Raw genomic sequence first — 17,843 nt, forward strand, 5'->3', positions numbered from 1 at the left:
TTGCCAGCCAGCCCTGCCCTCTTGCCGTCAGGTTTACGTGTCCTTAGGCAGCGGTCAGGCACAGCCCTAGGGACACGGGCAGCACTGCCAGCACCCAGCAGGTGCTGGTGCCGCGCCTTTGGCCAGGGTGGCTCCCCAGCAGGTGGCCCGAGCTAGCCATCGCTCTGCCCGGCAGCACGGCTGCAGGGTTTGGCCAGCACAGAGGTGGCTTCTGCCCTGCCAGCCGTGCCCCGGGCCAGCACCGTGTACCGGCAATGCCCAGCCGGTCCGGCCGTGTCCCAGCACACCACGGGATGACATCCCAAATGCTGAGGTTCAAAACGAGCTTCTCTCCTCGAAGCTCTTCTATCCTGCGAGGTTTCAGTGCCCTCCCCTTGTCTGGGAAAACTTGTTGTCTTTGGTTCTTATTTAAAATTGGTGATTGTCTTAATTAAAAAAAAAAAAAATATCTTCAATGAAGTAGTAGAAATTTTCCTCTCCCATAACATTTGACGTACAAGCTTGACCCCAGTATCAGTGAAGTAAAACATGTATCTGCAAGACAAAAAAATCCCACCAAACCGTTAAAGTTGAAAACAATAGAGATGGTAAAAGAACTATAGTTGAATTCTTTGAAGCTCCACGTAATTTCTTCCAGTTAAATGTGATTTCGTAGTTTCTAGCTTGGTGCCCCTGTTGAATAGGCTGGGAGCAAGCCGCTCTGAGCTGTGGGTGTAGGACAGTTTCAGGATGGTGCCCTGGGGGTTTCTGAGCTCCGGCTCAGCTCACCTGAGAGATGACCCATTCTTGCCTTCAGCTGTTGGCCAGAAGATCCATTCCCCCGTGCAGTGCCTTCTTCCAAGAGCACTTTATGTGCATTAAAAAAAGGCTCTTGTGAAATCATTTAGCAAAGCAAAGTAAGTGTCAACTAGAAAAGGCGCTTTGTATGTGCATACCAAACTAAATACAGGCTGAGCCATATTTAAATGTACATTTTGAGTAAGAGGTCTGGATGTCTGCGTCGGCAGTCAGACACCAAAGTCAGTCACCTAATTTGCAAAGGCATCTAAGACCAGGTAGATGATTTCAAATCAAGAGCTTTTTTGAGAACTCTGACCTTAATATTGGAAAAATAACCCCCAATCATCAGTTTCCCAAGGGGAGCATGAAATGAAAAACAAGGTTAGGGATGGTATGTAGGCGCCTGAACCCCCGGCTTGGCAGCTGAGGCTCCCCTCTGGAAGGGGAGGATGGACTGAGGCCAGGTCAGTGGGTGTTTGCCCTTGACCTCAATGGGACCAGGTTTCACCCCGAATTCTCTATATAACACTTTGCATTGCCTCTGCTCAGTCTTGATTAAATTTTCTGTGTGGAAATGCATTTTTTTATTTTTTAATTTTTTTTACTGCAAGGCGCATTTGTGTTTTCCTTGGTTTCTGCCTTTCTCTTTCTTGTACTGCAATTTTCTGTCTTTTGTGCTGTTGTGAACTAGGTAACGAAGCGCCTTCCTTCCTCAGGAACATCCACTATCTTCATGCTTTCTCAAACTTCCAGCAATCACAGCTTTTCTTGGAGTGAATAAGGTGATTCCCTTTCTGAGTCACTATGTGTTGCTTGCTCTGCTGCTTTTTTCTTCCTTCTAATGCCTGAAACCCCAAGTTTAGAATTGCTCACCCAGCAAAACCTTGCTTGCCCCCCAGCTTTTGCTTTTATTTAAGTCTTTTGCTTAAATATTTTGCCTGCCTCTTCCCCTTTGGTCTCCAGATGCACCTCAGGTGGGTGAGCTGGTCGTGCTGGGGATGCCCACGCGAGGTGGGTGTGACCGATGCTGGTTATGCTGTCCTCGCTGTAGCTTTGTGTGTCAGTGGGCTAGGTACAGGCTTCTCCGAAGTGTGGGACAGGGCGGACTCGATGCAGATTGTCCTCTGGATGCCGTGTCAAACAGCTCAGTCTTGTTTGATCCAGAAGGAGCTCCCCAAGTGCCCATCTTGCCCAGTCCGTCCCACATGTTAGTGCTATGTTGTTCTTTGTACAAGTGAATAAGCCACTGCACTCAACCCCCGTGGTGAGGGATGGTGTGGGACTTGCTGGCTGTGGGGGTGGTGGGGCTACCCCACAGCAAAGTGCCTGGAATACGTGTCCCTAGCACTTGGTTTCATTGCAGATCTCCAGTATTGGAATCATAGAATCATTTAGGTTGGCAAAGACCTTTAAGATCGAGTCCAACTGTTACCCCAGCACCGCCAAGCCCACCACTAAACCATGTCCCTAAGCCCCACATCTGTGCGTTTCTTAAGCACCTCCAGGAATGGCGATTCCACCACAAAACACCAGTTACGGGGAAGTCGAGGATGGTTTCCTCCTCCCTCAGAAACACCTGTAGCATAAACCTCCAAGCCCGAAGTTAACCATTTCGGGAAGCAGGGCTAGTTTCTGAATACCTACTGTGCCTCCTGCACTGCAAAACCCAGCCAGTATTAATCACCATGGTGTTTAGGGACCGTGTATTACTCCATCCTTTTTATGACATGACTTAGCTGTAAAAAGGTGTGTGTATGTCTTATGTTGTTCAACCGTTAGGCAGGGGCGAACGTCGCGTGTGCTATAAGTCTCTTTGCCTCGCTGTTGCAGAGCAGCAGGAAGGCACCTGATTCATTGTCGGCCAGACCTTCTGTCAGACCACTTCTTTTAAGAACGTTCTCAGATGAGTCTAATGTGTTGTAACAGGTACCCTGTCCGAAAGAGTTGGGATGGTGTTAAAAATTAACCGAATGTAACCCCCCCTCAAATCAATTAAATTATGGTTCTTGTAATCCTCTTGACTATCGGTGTGGGGCACCTGTCCTTGTGGAATGGAGATGCAATGCTTGGGATGCATTTTAATTTGGGGATGTTGTGCTATCCAACCTCCTCGGAATCCTGTGTGTGTATGGATCTTCTCAAACAGAAATGTTTTGCAGTATTTAAACAAATCTTTCAATAGAACTGATACTTTAATATTAACAGAAATCGTAATCTGAGAATGCAGTCAGCGACTCGTGCTAACAGCAGTTGTAAAACCTAATGCTGATGTATTTACAGCAAAGTATTCAAATTTCAGCTATTAAAATGATTCCAGTATTGCATCTGATTTGTACCAAAATCCCTTTTTCTAGGGTGCATGCAGTTCTGTCAGGTAGAAACAAGTACAGTTTAATTCATCTGCATAGGTTGAAACTAAACACACGTACTTGTTTACGTATGTCAACATATGGTACGGCAGGTATGTCTCAGTGTCCGTATGTATATACGCACACAGAGAGCATCCTAGTACAAGTTTACTTGATTTTAAACATCGTAGTAAGCTGATAGCAGAATAAAAAAGTAAAAGTGCCTAACTGAATTCACAGTTTTGCTTTTTGGTGAGATGTCACGTAGCTGTGTGGTGTCCACTGCAAGCTTAAACCCGCAAATTTTCCACAGACCTCTCCTACCTTTGTACCCACACCTGCCTGTAAAGAAAGCGGCAGGTCCAACAGCCAGGCTTGCCAGACCTCCAGTGCATCTGGTGTAAACCCTGAGCAGCCGTTCCTTCCCCACAGACGTTAGGTGGTGCTCTCCGCTACCATATACTGGTGCGGGAGGTGGCTGGACTGGGGCAGAATGGAAGATGATGGGGCCAGCCAGGCAGATGCTATTTTTAGACTTCATGCAGTATTTTGCAGATTGCGCAAATTGATTTACCGTGCTGTTACGTGGTTGTGAATGACGTTTGGCACTTTTATCATGGGCTAATGATGATTCTTCTCCTATAAAATTTTAAGTATTTTTTTCTAAAAATAACACAGGAAAAGGTTATGAATTTGGGAATGTAATAATTGCAATACGTGTGTGTTCTCCTTCTGATTTTTGCAGACTGGCCCCTTTGATCTGCCTATGCTAGTCTCATACAAACGTATAGAGAATGGTTATGTGAAGACTGAAGATGCTGTTACTAATTTGTCAGAAAAATATCCTCTCAGGATACTTTAAAGTGCTCCATAGAAACTGCATATTGTCATGCTCTAGGAAAAAAACTGTGGGTTTAACCTAACATTCTCTTTAGTATTACCAAGTACAGTGAGCAGCCATGCTGATAAAGCAGTAGCCAGGGCACCAAACCCACGGTACCCGTTTGTCTTTGGTCTTGTGGCTTCCCCACACCCCAGGAAAAAAAAATAAATATGCCAAATTCGATGTCATGGGAGGCTGCAAAAGCATCTTTAGGAGTTTATCCCAGACAGCATGAATTGAAGTGCAGGAGAGCAATGCCAGCCCCGTTTCACGCGGGGGCTTCCTCTGCCCCCTGCAGATCTGTCCAAGAGCAGCAGAGAGCTGCTGAAGTCTCTTGCTGTGCCTGACCAAAGAAGTAGCACAGACTTTAAACCCAGTAACAGCCCCCTCCGGCTCCCCGAAAAGACGCAGAAGCTGGATGCAGCCCTGTGAGCATCTTGCCTGGTGCTGGGGCTGCCCCCTCCCAGCGATGGGTCGCCAGGTGCACGCTGCAGAAATACTTGAAAATTTGGGAGAAGTCTTCGCTGACAGTATGAAGCATTCGGTTGCGTGTCCCTCCTCTGGGTACAGCTGGAAGCGGTCTGTGGTCCGTCTGCAGCGGTGGTGCCCGTGCAGAGACCCACAGTGCTGGGAAGCACCTGAACATCCTCCCGCCACCAGTTTGCTGATGGTTTATTCCTGATGGAGGGTGAAGAAAAGGTCGTTTTTTCCCTTGTATTGTGGCTGCTTGTGATGGAAGAAAGCTTTCGGGGGGGAAGGAAGGAATCTCAAAAGCTGGGCTGTGCCAGACTTTCCGCCGCTTTGCCCAGGCTCCCTGTGGTTGTGCTTATGTTACTGCGCTGTGCAGTTGCTTCAACACTTTAAAGGCCTGAGTGACTGTGCAGTCCTTGGATGATCCCAGGGACCTGTGCCTGTAAACCTGCAGGCATATAAAACTGCATCTTGAGTTATTTGCACTAAGAAAAAAAGAAGCCAGTTTAAAAATAAAAGGAATAACATGAACCTGATTTCATGTTACACTTTATTTGGTTTTTAAATTGGCATGTTCTTTTGAAATCTACCTGTACCATGGTCGTGGGAACTTTTCTCTTTAGGTTGTGCGCAGCAGAGGTGAGATGCCTGACTTTTGATATTTTTTTTTTCTCTGATGCTTCATATGTGGAAAAAGCAGCTTTTTTGTTGCGTGAAGTCGTAAGCAGTGATGGAGCACCCTGTGTGCCACCTCCGGCTGGTGTGAAGGTGCCCCCTTGTGCTGGATTCCCCTGGCCCCGGCACCCTGCAGGACAGCGAAGAGGAACCGCTGTGAGAAGCGTTCGGGTCTCATTTCAGAAGTAACAAGCTCCACGCTGCGGCTGGGTTTGGCTGCCGCTCACTCAGGCTTTGTGTCACTCACGTGCAAAGAAACAACAATTCGGGACTAGATGGAACATTCCCTTCATCAAATTTTGCTGAACCGTGGACTATTAATTTTTGGAAGAATTGAGTCTTGCGCTCTGGCTGCCATCCCTGAGGTCCGTCTTTGGTGGATGCAGGATGCGGATCAGCTGCAGGCAGATGCTGGCGTGCATTGTAAGGACTTTGCAATGGGCCTTAGCCGAGCGGGAAAGGGGTGTGCACAGTCCCGATGGCCGGTGGCTGCTCTTCGATCACCCAGCATGGGAGCGGATGTATGGACAGGACCACTGTATTATACACGCTGCACTGGCCTCAACGCAAATGGTGTTTGTCAGCACCATGTTAGCAACCGCGGCTCGACTCCTTGCTGCATGCAAGTAAGGAGCTGCACTTCCAGCATGTGTCCCATGGGCAAAGCTTTTTCATTTCCCCTCCCCCCCCCCCCCCCCCCCCTTTTTCCTAGCTCATTTCACGGACCTAGAATTCAACTTGCAGACCTTGTCCCGTTCTCAACTTTTCTTGCTAAAATGTGGTGCCTACAGATGAAGTATACAATGAATACAGCGACGATACACACTCTATATGCCAAATCTAACCTTTCTCCTTAAATATACAGTTGCTGACTTGTGTTTACATAACCTTTAAAATGTGGGCGCTGAAATGCCTAATTCCTGTGATTCAAAACCATTCCAAGCCTGAATGGTCCCAAGCCTGACACCTTGCTTCTCCGTTTGTTTTGTGTTGTACTCTACCCCTAGGGTCAAAGTCTGTTCCCGTGAAATTCCGCTGGAGGTTTTGCCGGTGATGTTAGTGGGAACAGGGCAAAGCTTGCCATGCGTGTGTGAACTGTCTGAATAAAGCCACTTAAACAGGCTAATTTCTGCAGCCTGTTTTAAGGTGGAGCCTTCTGAGAACCGCAGTCTTTCTCTTCCCGTTTCCAAGTGTCCTGTCTCGGGATGGAGCAAGCCATTGCAATAGCTGTATGTTCAAACCCAAGGCATGTGTGCTGACCGATGGGTTGGAATTAACGTGAAATGTCTTGAATAGGAGCTCTTTGGGGAAGGTGCAGGGGTTTTTGGGGGGGCTTAGCTCTTCAGCTAGTACACTGGTGTAGTGCTGGGGATGCCAGGACAGCAAGCTGCCCTGCACCTGCAGCGGTGGTGCTGATCCTCATCGTTCAGCAATGGCAGAAGTGAAATTCCTGTTGCTGTGGATGACTTGTGAAATCACAGGAAACGGGAGATCCCTTTTGGGGATGGAAAAGGGAAGAAAAAGGAGGAAAAAGCGGTGTTAGTAACCGTAAGGTGTAAGCCTAGAGGCTGCTGCAGTGGCAGTAATCCGACAGTGATGCTCGGGTTGTCCATGTACCGTAGTCTACACTGCACTGTTACAGTGCTCGTTAGTGAGCTAAAAGGTCAGTACAGGCTTCTCGGTGGAAAAACTTGAAGGAAAAAAGGCTGGGTTTTTTCATAATAATTTGTTGAAGTTTAATCACTGGCTAGTGACACTGAAAGATAAGAAAAGTGATTAAGATTCCCTCTAAAACTGGTATGTGGTAACAGAGGAACTTGGTGTAGTCATAGCTACTTCTGAAAAACTAATCCTAATCATTATGAGAATATTACAAATGACTTGGAATTGCATAAAAGCTTAAAATTGGATTTGTATACACACAGTTGAAAAACTTACCTAATACTGCACCATTTATCCAATTTCCCAGCTATGGATTTTTTTAAAAAAACATATAGTATTTAGAAAGTGTAAATTATATACAGGCAATGACAAGATACATTTTCAGCTTCTTGCAAAAAAAAAAAAAAAAAAAAAAAAAGGACTGCAACCTTACATTTTTTTCACTTAAATGCAATTTTATACATTTCTGTTGCTTTATATAAAGGAAATTGAATGTGAATGTTACCTTTTATGAATGCAACTTGCTCTTTTTTCATTACAGAAACTTTTGTTTGAAGTAATCAATAAACTTTGGTATGTTGTTCTGATTAATACATATTGTCTGTTTCGTCTCCTTGGATGCTCTGAGGAAACAGATTATAACGTGGGCTTTTCCAAGGCTGCACTTTGTTCTCTGTCCATTGGCATTTTCACTGGGGAGTAGATGATGCCAGCAAGGGCGTGCTGGCCTTACTGACATGGAGCAGCATTTGCCTAAGGAAGTACTGGTTGCCTCTCATGTATTTTTAGTTTTCCAGCAAGGTATTAGCAATTCTGCTGGTAACGGCTCCTGCATGTAGCTGGCCTACATGTTCTAAACCCATTTTCCTCAAAAATAATTTCACGTTAAGGAAGTGAGTCCTGTGAATTAAGTGAATAAATTGATTTAACTTCATAGAAGAGCTGACCTCAGAGCTTTAGCTGACTTTTCGGAACTGGCTATAAAAAACCGCAGGTCCGCATACCCGACATCCATATGTTCCTGAAGAGTTTTTCCTGATGCTGTGCATTGGTTCTGTGTGTTGTGGCTAGCTGTAATAAATGAGTATTTTTTTTTTTAATTCAAAGTCTAGAGGTACACAAATGAGGATTATTCTGTGGTTTGTAAAGTGCTCGGTGCTGGTGAAGTTCAGGCCAGATATTGCATTGATGAAATTCCAGCAATGCAATGAAACTTAAAGCAAGAGTCACAGTGTTTGTATAATACACCAGAAAAATAGACTTAATTTTTTTTTATTTTTAGGGCATGGATCTGATTCAGACTGAAGTGTTTGTAATGAAAAACTGACACTTTGAAAAATTCTGTTTTGGCTGCTTCGATCTCTTCAGCTCCCATCAGCCACCGGAGGACAGATGGCTGTGCTATTTAAAACAAACTATAACCTTTAAGAAGCGGCTTGTACTATTGGAAACCAGATACACGCGTTGAGAATCTTAATAGCCTGAGTGAGTGATAGTGAAAATCATCTGAAGAGCTGGAAAGGGTTTTACTCTGAGCTGGCTACCCAGGCTGACGGGACAGAAGAAGTCAATGTAAGCGATGGGAGTTGGCCGTGGGTCACCCGGTATTTCTGAGAGCACCAAATTAGCACCGAAGTGCCCACATGGCCCTTCATGTTAGAAGGGTGAAACCATGTCATTTTATAAGATGCTTTTTAACAAGGACAGCAGTTTTTTAAAGGTCAGGCTGTTGGCATGTGAGGGCTCTAGGCACATTGGAGGGGCTGCGGTGTCCCCGTCCCACCCTGCTCCCCCACAGCCGCTGCGGGAGGGGATGTAGCCGCGGAGTCCTGGCAGCTGGGATCGGGTTTTGCTTCTTAGATCTCCACGTCTGGGGATAACCTGCTCGGCTGGAAAACGCACCGTGGCCTGCAGAGAGGGTGTGTGTGCACCTCTGCGTTCCCTTCCAAAGCCGGGCGCTCACAACAACCAAGGCAGGTCTGACTGAAGCAGGGAAAAAGTGAGAGTGGGAGAGCAGCGTGGAGTCCTTTCTCTTTTTCAAATTGACATAGCAGGTGACATAAAACCCTGGTACTGATGAAATCGGTGCAGGCTTAACTGGCTTCAGTGGGGCTGGGATTTCTGTTGGGCGAGGAGGCTCTGCTCCTCCTGGGCCAGCTGGGAACGAGCCCACGCTGGACAACCCCCTGGGTCGGGGCTGGTGCTGCCTTGTGCACGTGAAATCCTCCTAAAATCCCTGTTTATGAAAACCAGCCAGAGCTGAATTACTCTTCTGCACAGTTACTTTGATGTCACTCTGCTTATTCCAGAGGTGAGCAATTCCCTTCAGCATCAGTTTGACTCCAAACTACGTTCAGCCAGCTTTGTTTTTCCAGTTCTCAGCACCACCCTAACAAAAATAAAAGCCCTTCTGTCCCGTTTTTCCCGTGTATGGAAGACCAGGCGGCTGCTGCCCACCGCAGCTGGGGCTCAGGGCTGAGCAGGGCGCACGGAGCAGACGTGTGGCTGAGGAGAGGATCAGTGGAGGAACTGCCTCTAAGAGCTGATGGGGCTAATGTGATAGCGGGGCGAAAGTGCTTGCAGCAGCCTTCCAGGTGGTGTAGCAGAAAAATAGGATGTTGGCAAGCCAGGGAAAAACATTGCAGTGGTCAAGCCCTGAAGTGATGAGAGCAGGGCTGAATCCTGGAGAAATGATCTGGCACCTGCAGGACTGTGTGTGAGGGCTGGGACCGGGGGCTGAATTGAGGATGACAAGTCAAATGGTCCTATTTAACCAGAAGCTTCTCCCTGGCAGCTAGCAGAAGAGTGTTTCTGAAGGAGAGACTAGGAGATGGGATGGACTGAGCTGATGGTAACAGATGGGCATTTTTCTGGACACTTTCTGAAGCCTCTCACCGAGCATATCTCCAGCGATGCGGTGGGGCTGGAGCAGCCACAGCTGGACTCACCGCTGGCCCTTGCTGTCTGCACAGTCCCACGGTGGAGCGGGGATGCAGCCGCCTTTGGAAGCTGCTGAAGTGAAACCTATGTCTTCTCCAAATTATAATAAAAATATATACTGGGGAGAAATAGCTGACATGATTATTCAGATGAGTCTCAAAAGGTGATCGCATCACTCTGAGGCCTCAGGTGTCTGTGGCTGCCTAAAATCGAGCATTCCTGCTGGACTAAACAGATGTCATTGAAGGGTGACTTCTCAAATACAGATAATGGCACCAGTCCCAACAAAACCTAGATTTAATCTGAGGGGGGAAAGGAATAAAAAGAAGAAAAGAAAAAAAAAGAAGAAAAAAAAAAAGAGGGGTTTGAATTCTGTTTGAGGTGGTGGGTTTTTTTTCCAACCTCTGATCTGGAATTAATGAAATTAGTAGGAATTCTCCCTATACCTTCTCCCTAAGATTGAAGGATAAGGAATTGCACGCACATGAAATAAAACTCTGCAAACAGAGGTGCTGTGGGTGCCAGCCAGATTTTCCCCTGCTCTGTGAAAGGGCTCTTTCCCCCGGCACACAGATGTCTATGTGCCACGCTCAGAGCGTGAACATTGTTATGGGGCCTGGGTGGGATATCCCTGGAAAAGAAATACCTGTGTTTCTGGCTGTCGTTTGCTTTTTATCCATCTCCTTGTTCCTTTTATCTCAGCTTATTGTTTCTCGGGCAGGCAGAGAGTAACACTCGTCTCTGGAGGAGACGGATATGCCAAGTAGTGTCTGCCAGTGTAAAATATGAGAAGCTGGATGGTGCCCCTGCTGAATGCATTGCTGGAATAGCTGGGCATTTACCCTGAAATGCCCGAAAGGAGGGACTGTAAGCAGCCAGGTTTCCAAAAGAGGCATCTCTGTGGCCATACAGACTTGTAAGGGAATAATGGTAAGGAAAAGCCGTGACCAGTTATCCTTCAGTTTGAGCAAACACGGCTTTTCCGTGCTGAGAGCCGGCTGATGTTGTCTTGCACCGGCTGAGTTGGCTGGAGGAGGTGCAGCTTTGGGATGTGCAGGTTTCTTGCCAGCATCCGCCGCCGTGGTCCAGCCTCGGCCGCCCGGGGCTCGGGTAGGGTGTGCTGGCTGCAGTGACCTGCTCCAGATCCAGACCCAGTCTGAACCGTTAGGTCTTCTCCTCAGAGAGCAAGAAATGGATTGATTGCCCAACCTTAGGGATAACGCTGTACCTTCTGCTGGCTGCCTTTATTTTTCCCCCAGCCGGTGCCAAAGGTGAGGGTGTATCAGCAGTGGTGGGGAGTCCTGGCTACAGCAGGGCATCCCCTGCACGGGGATAGAACAAAAAAAGCCTTTCTGTGCTTGGATGGGCCTCATTTCTGCATGAGCTGTTGCAGTTTAGGGAAAATAGCATTCCTGCGATAAGAATACAGAAGGAATGTGGTGTGGTTGTCCTTCTTCCATGCTTGTAGCCTTGCGTACGGCTATTTTATAACCACATTTTACTGCTGTGCACCCGAGCTGGATTTTTTGATGAGTAACTGCACATGAGCTCTCCCTGTCGCACAAGATGTGCTTTATGACCAGTCAGAAAATTGGTCAGGCCGTTGAGTTAGTGAGGATCTGCTGTGTTACAAACAAGGAGCTCTGACTGAGCGGGTGGGTTTTCCTGGAAAAATTCTTTTATCAGTGGAAGAAGGGACACAGTCTACCAAAAGACAGTGTTTTTCGTACTACCACTGTCAGACCTCGGGTCCTAAATTAATAGCCCTGACTGCTGAAGTGTTGGGAAAAGGCTGCTATTATAGCAAGGAGCATAATTAAAAGGTTGTTTTGGAAAAACAGGAACATCCACCTCTTTGTGCTGCCTCCGCGGGCAGCTGAGGCTCCTGTCGAGAATGAGCTGGCACCGTCTGAACCTCAGCATGGGGGAAACTGAGGCCGGTGGGTCAGGCCAGTGCGGTGCTTGTTGCCCCGGCCAGCTGTGGCTGTGGTATGGCTTAGCGTAGTTCTCATGTATTGTCCAGGGAAGTTGCCGAAGTGCTGCTGGCAGAGTGAAAACACTTGGTTTGTGGGGTTTTTCCCTTGGAGAAGTGCTGGAGGCAGGGAGCAGTTCGGGCTCCTGCAGTGGGCTGGGGGGGCACTGGGGAGGGGGGGGGGATTGGAAAAAATAAAGGAGAAAAGGGAAGAAAGAGGGGGAAAGGGTGGGAGCGCCACCGGCGGCACGGCGGCGGGGCGGTGCGGGGGGCGGGCGGGGGCGGCGGGGCCGGGGAGCGGCGGGCGGGCGGCGGGGCGGCGCGGGGGGCGGGCGGGGGCGGCCTCCCGCTTCCCCCGGCCCCGCCTCGGCGGCCGCGCGGGCCCGGGGCGGCGGCGGCGGCGGAGCGCTGCCGGCGGCGGAGCGCTGCCGCGGGGCATGGCCCTGGCCCCGGCCCCGGCCGGCCCCCCGCCTGGGGGCACCTCGGCGGGGGAGATGGAGCGCTACTACTGCCTGCTGCGGGCCGCCGCGCTGCTGGAGGCCGCCGCCGCCGGTGAGTGCCGGGGTGCGGGTGTCCCGGGGCGCGGGGAGCCCGCAGGTGCCGGCTCGGCGGGGCCGGTGGCTCGGGCGGAGGCGGCGGCGCCCCGTGTGCTGCTGGCGGGGGTCGTGCCCGGGCGCGCTGCCCCCGGTGCGCTGGGGAGGAGGGGGGCGGCGGCGGGCGGGCAGAGGTGCTGGCCGGTGCCCGGCCTCGCCCCGGCTTCCCCCGGCCCAAGCTAAGGAAGCCTTCCCGGGGAAGTCGCGTCTCCCCCCGGTGCCCGGGACGTGCCCGTTCCCGGTTCGTGGAGCGGAGGAGCAGCCGACGCGCGTAACGCGTGTGCCTCTGCTGGACGCCCCGCTGCCCCCCTGCTCCTGGGTCTCGGAGCACCGCTCCGGGCCGGGCCGGAGCGCACGGGGGGTGGGGGTGTTGCTGTGGTTCTGTGGCCGCAGACCCCTCGTGTGAGAAGCGGGCGGTGTCTGCTCCCTTACCCTCGGGCTGCCCCGGCGATGTCCCTTTGATGGACAGTGATCCGCTCAGAAGCCCTGCCGAGCCCTGACTTTTTTGTTATTTTGATTTCTGGTGGGGAGAACAGTTTTTTTAGCAGCAGGGTCTTTCATAATCCAGGAAGGGTAGCTGCACCTTGGGTGGCTCCAGCCTTGCCAGAGGATGCGTACGTACCTTGTCAGGAGGTGCAGGCACTCTCTTCGTTCCTTATTTTCTCACAGCTGGCAGAGCACCTGGAGCTGTGCGAGGCACAAAAAAGACACAGTGACCCAAAAAAAAGCTGCTGGTCTTTAATTCCAGTTTCCTTGACCTCTTGGCAAAGCACAGTTTGGGGTGCAGGAGGGATTTATTGCGGCAAAGTCACAGGTGAAGACTACCAATGTCTCACCTGCTTCTCAGGAGCACCTTGTGTCCGTGCTCTCCTGGGATGATGCCCAGATCTCCTGGATGAGGCCCAGACAGTGCCTTCCACTCTGCTGGGGCTGTCCTGCCCGCCGGACCCGTGCTGACACGGTCGTTTGCCTGCACCCTGCGACTGGGGTAGGAAAGTGTAGGTGGGGGTGGCTGCGGTCAGTTATCAAAGGATGCTGCTTGAACGGGTGTGATCAAAAAAAAGTCTGATCCTCCTTGTGCTGGTGTTGGCAACGAAACACCCACGCTGCTTGCACAGGAGCTGGGTGAGACAGGGATGGCGATGCAGATGGAGAACGTTTTCTACGAGCGATGTAATGGAAACCGGGTGAAAGCAGGCTGCGGGTTTCTCATGAGCATGAGCCCTGTCGTCTAACCAGCTCTTGGCAGATGACCTTTATATAATGCTCGTATGAAATCAAATATCTCTACAAAGGCACACTTGTGTGGTTATAGCTGCAGGATCTGGACTTGTGATTTGGCATCTATATGCGTTTTTAAAATCAAATATTGAAAAAGATACGAAGTTGAGTAAAGTTCCCCAAATCATGAGATTAAAAATAAATCAGCAGGTTTTTTCCTTTTTGCTGATTTCTGAACATTCAGCCTGATCTGGGACCGTGTTTTAACCATTTCCCTTCATGCGTCAGTATAGGAAACTTTTTTAGTTGTTTCTAGTAGAAGTTGATGCTTCCCCCAGATCTGCCTTACAGTGGGATATAAGCCCATATGATCCCGAGCCTCTTGCAGCCATCCTCATCTCTAAAATGGCTTGGGCTCCCTCAGAGAGCTGCAGGGGTATGGGGCCAGCAGCCTCTGAAAGCTCTGTGCTGCTGTCGGTCCAGGCCCCTTTGGGTGGACCACGGAGGAGTAGTAGTCTGGGAGCAGTCAGTAGTACGTGGGATGTGCTTCCTCTCCCTGCATCACATATGCTACAACTGCAGTTTAATGGTTTATCATTCATTTACCAGGACAAAAGTGAAGTGACAGCAGGGCCGTGTGGGAGGGAAGCAACTGAAGTGTAAGATAGGGCAGGGGAAAGGAGTCTTCCAAAGCACCGTCTATGCCACCACGCCGGAGGATGCTCAGAGACACAGAGCTCCCCCCGTGTGCCTGGAGACGGGGAGTTCAGATCTCGGGTATCGCTGCTGGTCCGTTTGTGGTAGGAGCCTTTTGTTAAAGCCGGTTTTAGCAGGTAGGGCTTGCGAGGAAATCCCAGAGATGCAGACCAGGCGAGTGCCCTCAGCCTTGTCCTGCAGATGGGTAACTTCATGCTGACTGATGCATGTCACGGTGACGGTGGTCATTTCGGTACATGTGATGAGCACAGCTCGGGTCCTGAGCTCCTCAACTTGCTCCGCTGCTGAAGCAAGAAGCAAGCTCTCCCTTCTGCCAGCTTCCCTAATGCAGTAAACCAGAAGGCCATTGCAGAACTGGGGGCAGAGGAACAGGAGCGTGAGGAGCTGGTGTGGAAGTGGCTGGGTGGAGCTGCCTTGTCTTCCAAATCCCTTTTCCTCCCAGGGGATGCTGGACTTGGTTTTAGATGGGGGCTGAGCCAGGAGTTGCCAGGGCAGAGCTGTTCCCGGGAAGCGGCTGCACGGTGCAGTTGTCCGTCTGCTGCTCCGTGGGTGTCTGTCCAGGGGCTGCCCAGTGTGAGACAGGCAGTGAGTGTCAGCGTGCCCTGCCCCCCCCCGCCTCCTGCTTTCTGTGCCACTGACCTTCTCCTGCAGGAAGACGGTGAGCTGGATTTGGAGACGTGCTTTTGCTCAACAGGGGCGTGCCAGAACTGAGTATTTCCATTTAATTCAGGAAAAAGCGTTCTTAGTTTCCTTCACTTTGCAGCAGTTTCCAGGTGATGCCGTTGTGGGAACCTGGCTGTATCATTTAGTTTCCTGGCTGTATGGGCTATGAAAGCAAATAAATTGTTCCAGTGACTTCAAGGAACTTAATTCCAGGTTCCTAGGAAGGTAATGGGGCCCAAGGGTATAATGCTGTTCCATCTCCCAGGAGTGACTTTGTGCGCAAAGCCGGAATTCAGCTTGGAAAAAACCACGCTTGCATGGTATTGAATGAGGATGAGAAAGTTATTGATGTGTGTATGTTTTTATTTGGTTTTGAAAGCCTTTTGTGCTGAATGGGCTCTGGTTTGAAGGCTGATGATGTTGGCTGGGAAGGTGTGTACTGGTGGCAGTTGCTGAACACACCTTCCCCTGGCAGCTGGCAAACATGCTCCGGTGCTGATGTGCAGACACCTGCGGATGCTTTCCTGAGTCTCTCGTAGGGGAGGAGTGACTGAAATTGGGAATGGGAGAAAATTAAAAGTAGTTTGAAGCTCCTAAGTATTAGAAATGCAAGAAACTGGATTTTTCTTAACTCCCACACTGCGTTTTAATCCACCAGTGTGGGTGTTGAGAAACTTTTATTACGTTTCTTGCAATTGATGTAAATTCATGTATAGTCGAACTGGCTTTTATCTTTCACAATTTTTACTTAGTTTGGAGTGATATGAGAAGATAGTTTTTCTGATTGGACCAGAAAACATCAGAGCATCCCGGATTTTGTTCCCTCACATTAGCGGATTAGCCAGAGCAATACAGGAGATGTAAGCCTTGTTCCCATTTAGTTTACTGTTGCTTTGCCTTTTCTGAGCAAAGCTTCCACAGTTTGTCAGCTGTTAAATCTAAATTGGAAGAGATTCCTCCACACAAAATTCCATGGTCCCCAGCACACAGGGACACCCTGGACCTTTTAACCTCCCCTGAGTATCCTCCTCGCTGGCAGCACGGCTCAGCCCCGGCTCCTGGGGACCCTTTGGCTCACTCCAGCTTCCCAAAATTGTACTGGAGGATGATGTTCCCATGAACGTGGGTTCTTAGCTGGCTGCACCTTGTGCTGCTGCCAGCGATGGCCCGTGGTCAGCAGGAATGAAGTTTTGTGGGTTTTGTGTGTCAGTGAGTGACCGCAGCTGTGCTGTGCTGGTGCCCCGGGCACTGCCACTCTTTTGCAGAGGCATTTCCCTGCTGGCAGCTGCTGGAGGGATGCCCGGGAGGGAGAGGCTGCTGCCCTGGGGCTCGCAGGCTTGGCCATGGGGCGTGATCCAGGGTTGCTCTGCGCACGCCTGGACGCAGTGCCATCCTGTCCCCCTTTGGCCATGCCAGTCAGCTCCTATTGTAAGGTGATGATTCAGCTGGTCCCGTGAGGGCATTCCTCTCTGGGACAGCCATGCTGCCTGGATGGTGTTCCACAAGCCTGGACTGTGCTGAATTAACATTTCCCCCTGTTTCTTCTCTATTTTTTCTTTTCTTTCACAGCATTTTCTTTTGCGTTTTTGCTCTTATCCTCAGTGTATATTAATTTAAACCTTTTGAAAAGGTCTTTCTAGTTTTTCAGACGCTTCGCTTATTTTTTTGCTGTATGGTTTCTTAGCTGAGCACACTCCCAGGTTGGGGCGATGGGTATGCGCCTGCGCTGAAGCATGGGCTGCAGAGAAGCCCCGGAAGGCATCCACAGGGAAGCACAGCCGCTAGGTCAGAAGCGAGGACCATCTGGTGCCGTATCCTGCCTCCTACGCTGTGCCGGAGCAGGTGCTTGGGGAGAAGTAAAAGGAAGAGCTTGCAAACAGAGTGAGCCTTTCCTTAAAATATCCTCCCCAGTCTGATGAAGGATAATGTAAGGAGTCTTTGAACCTGTTGCGGTGACCAACCCATCACGCCTAGTGATGGACTAACCCTCCTGGGGCTTTCCATGACCTTTTTGAATCCCTGGGTGTTTTTGATGTGTTTCTGCCTGATGTGGCTGCCTCGGTGTCCTGTCTGTGACACGAGACGATGCTCCCAGTGAAGTTTAAATCATGATTTTCGCTGAGGTGTGCTCACATGCAGACAGTTCCTGTGGCAGGTTGGGAAGAGGGGTCTACGTTCATGCTCATGTGGCCATGGGGGGTGGTAGCTGTACTGGGGAGCTGGAGCCGGTCCTGGTGGCTGTCCTGCCCAGGGCAAGGCTTTGCAGGGGCCAGGTCCCTTTGAAATGGTGGCGTGGCGGCTGCTGCTGTGTGTCTGTCCCATCTGGTTCTGAAGGAGGTGTTTTGTTGCTGACCTGCCTCCATAACGAGCTCTCTGAAGGCCACCCATGCCTGGCTGCCAGCACCTGAACCACCAGCTCCTCCTCAAGACAGTCTGTCCCCACGGCTCCCACCACATCCCTGGGGTGCAGCTCTTCCCGTGGCTCTGCCATCCCTTGTTCCCTGTGTTGTCCTGATGCTCTTCCCAGGAAATGATTGAGATGGCAGCTCAGCCACCTTTAGAAGTGGGGTTTTCAAGTGCCTTTGCCAAGTTGAGGATTTACCAAGAGATTCACATGGGGCAGGGGGAGGTTTGCCATCGGGCTATGGGCAAAACTGGGCAAGGAACCCCATCATCTTCCTCAGGATCAATACATCACATCTTCCGGAAAAATAGACATTAATAAACCTAATCTAATCACTAATCTTTCCCTTCAAATGAAAACCCTGGTTTCAGCTGGCAGTGGTTACGGAGCAGGTGCCTGTAGGCTGAGCCCAGGGCTTGGGGGGATGCAGATGCTCTGTGCAGCCCCCAGCTGCAGCGAGGTGCGTGCTGACCCTGCGGGCAGGGGGGCACAAAGGGGCTTGCAGCAGCCGAGG

The 17,843-nt window shown here is 50.2% G+C and overlaps 2 protein-coding genes across 9 annotated transcripts in view; both read left to right on the forward strand.

The window, feature by feature from the left end:
• The window catches only part of ATP11C (ATPase phospholipid transporting 11C (ATP11C blood group)), a 62,664-nt gene extending 51,871 nt beyond the window's left edge, over window positions 1-10,793 (forward strand). For 4 of the 8 annotated variants that reach the window (XM_080366046.1, XM_080366045.1, XM_080366040.1 and 1 more), the window contains one exon: window positions 3,874-7,412. In XM_080366046.1, coding sequence (XP_080222172.1) covers window positions 3,874-3,990 — 117 coding nt within the window. In that variant the 3' untranslated portion in view covers window positions 3,991-7,412. The other 4 variants (XM_080366041.1, XM_080366043.1, XM_080366044.1 and 1 more) reach the window with 4 other exon arrangements.
• Window positions 10,794-11,999: 1,206 nt separating this feature from the next.
• MCF2 (MCF.2 cell line derived transforming sequence) overlaps window positions 12,000-17,843 on the forward strand; it is a 61,795-nt gene continuing 55,951 nt past the window's right edge. The window contains exon 1 of the mRNA XM_080366085.1: window positions 12,000-12,283. Within this exon, the coding sequence (XP_080222211.1) occupies window positions 12,169-12,283 (115 nt within the window). The 5' untranslated portion in view covers window positions 12,000-12,168. The remainder of the gene's footprint in view (window positions 12,284-17,843) is intronic.

Source organism: Falco punctatus (assembly GCF_963210335.1).
Source record: "Falco punctatus genome assembly, chromosome: 15".
Lineage (NCBI taxonomy): Eukaryota > Metazoa > Chordata > Aves > Falconiformes > Falconidae > Falco > Falco punctatus.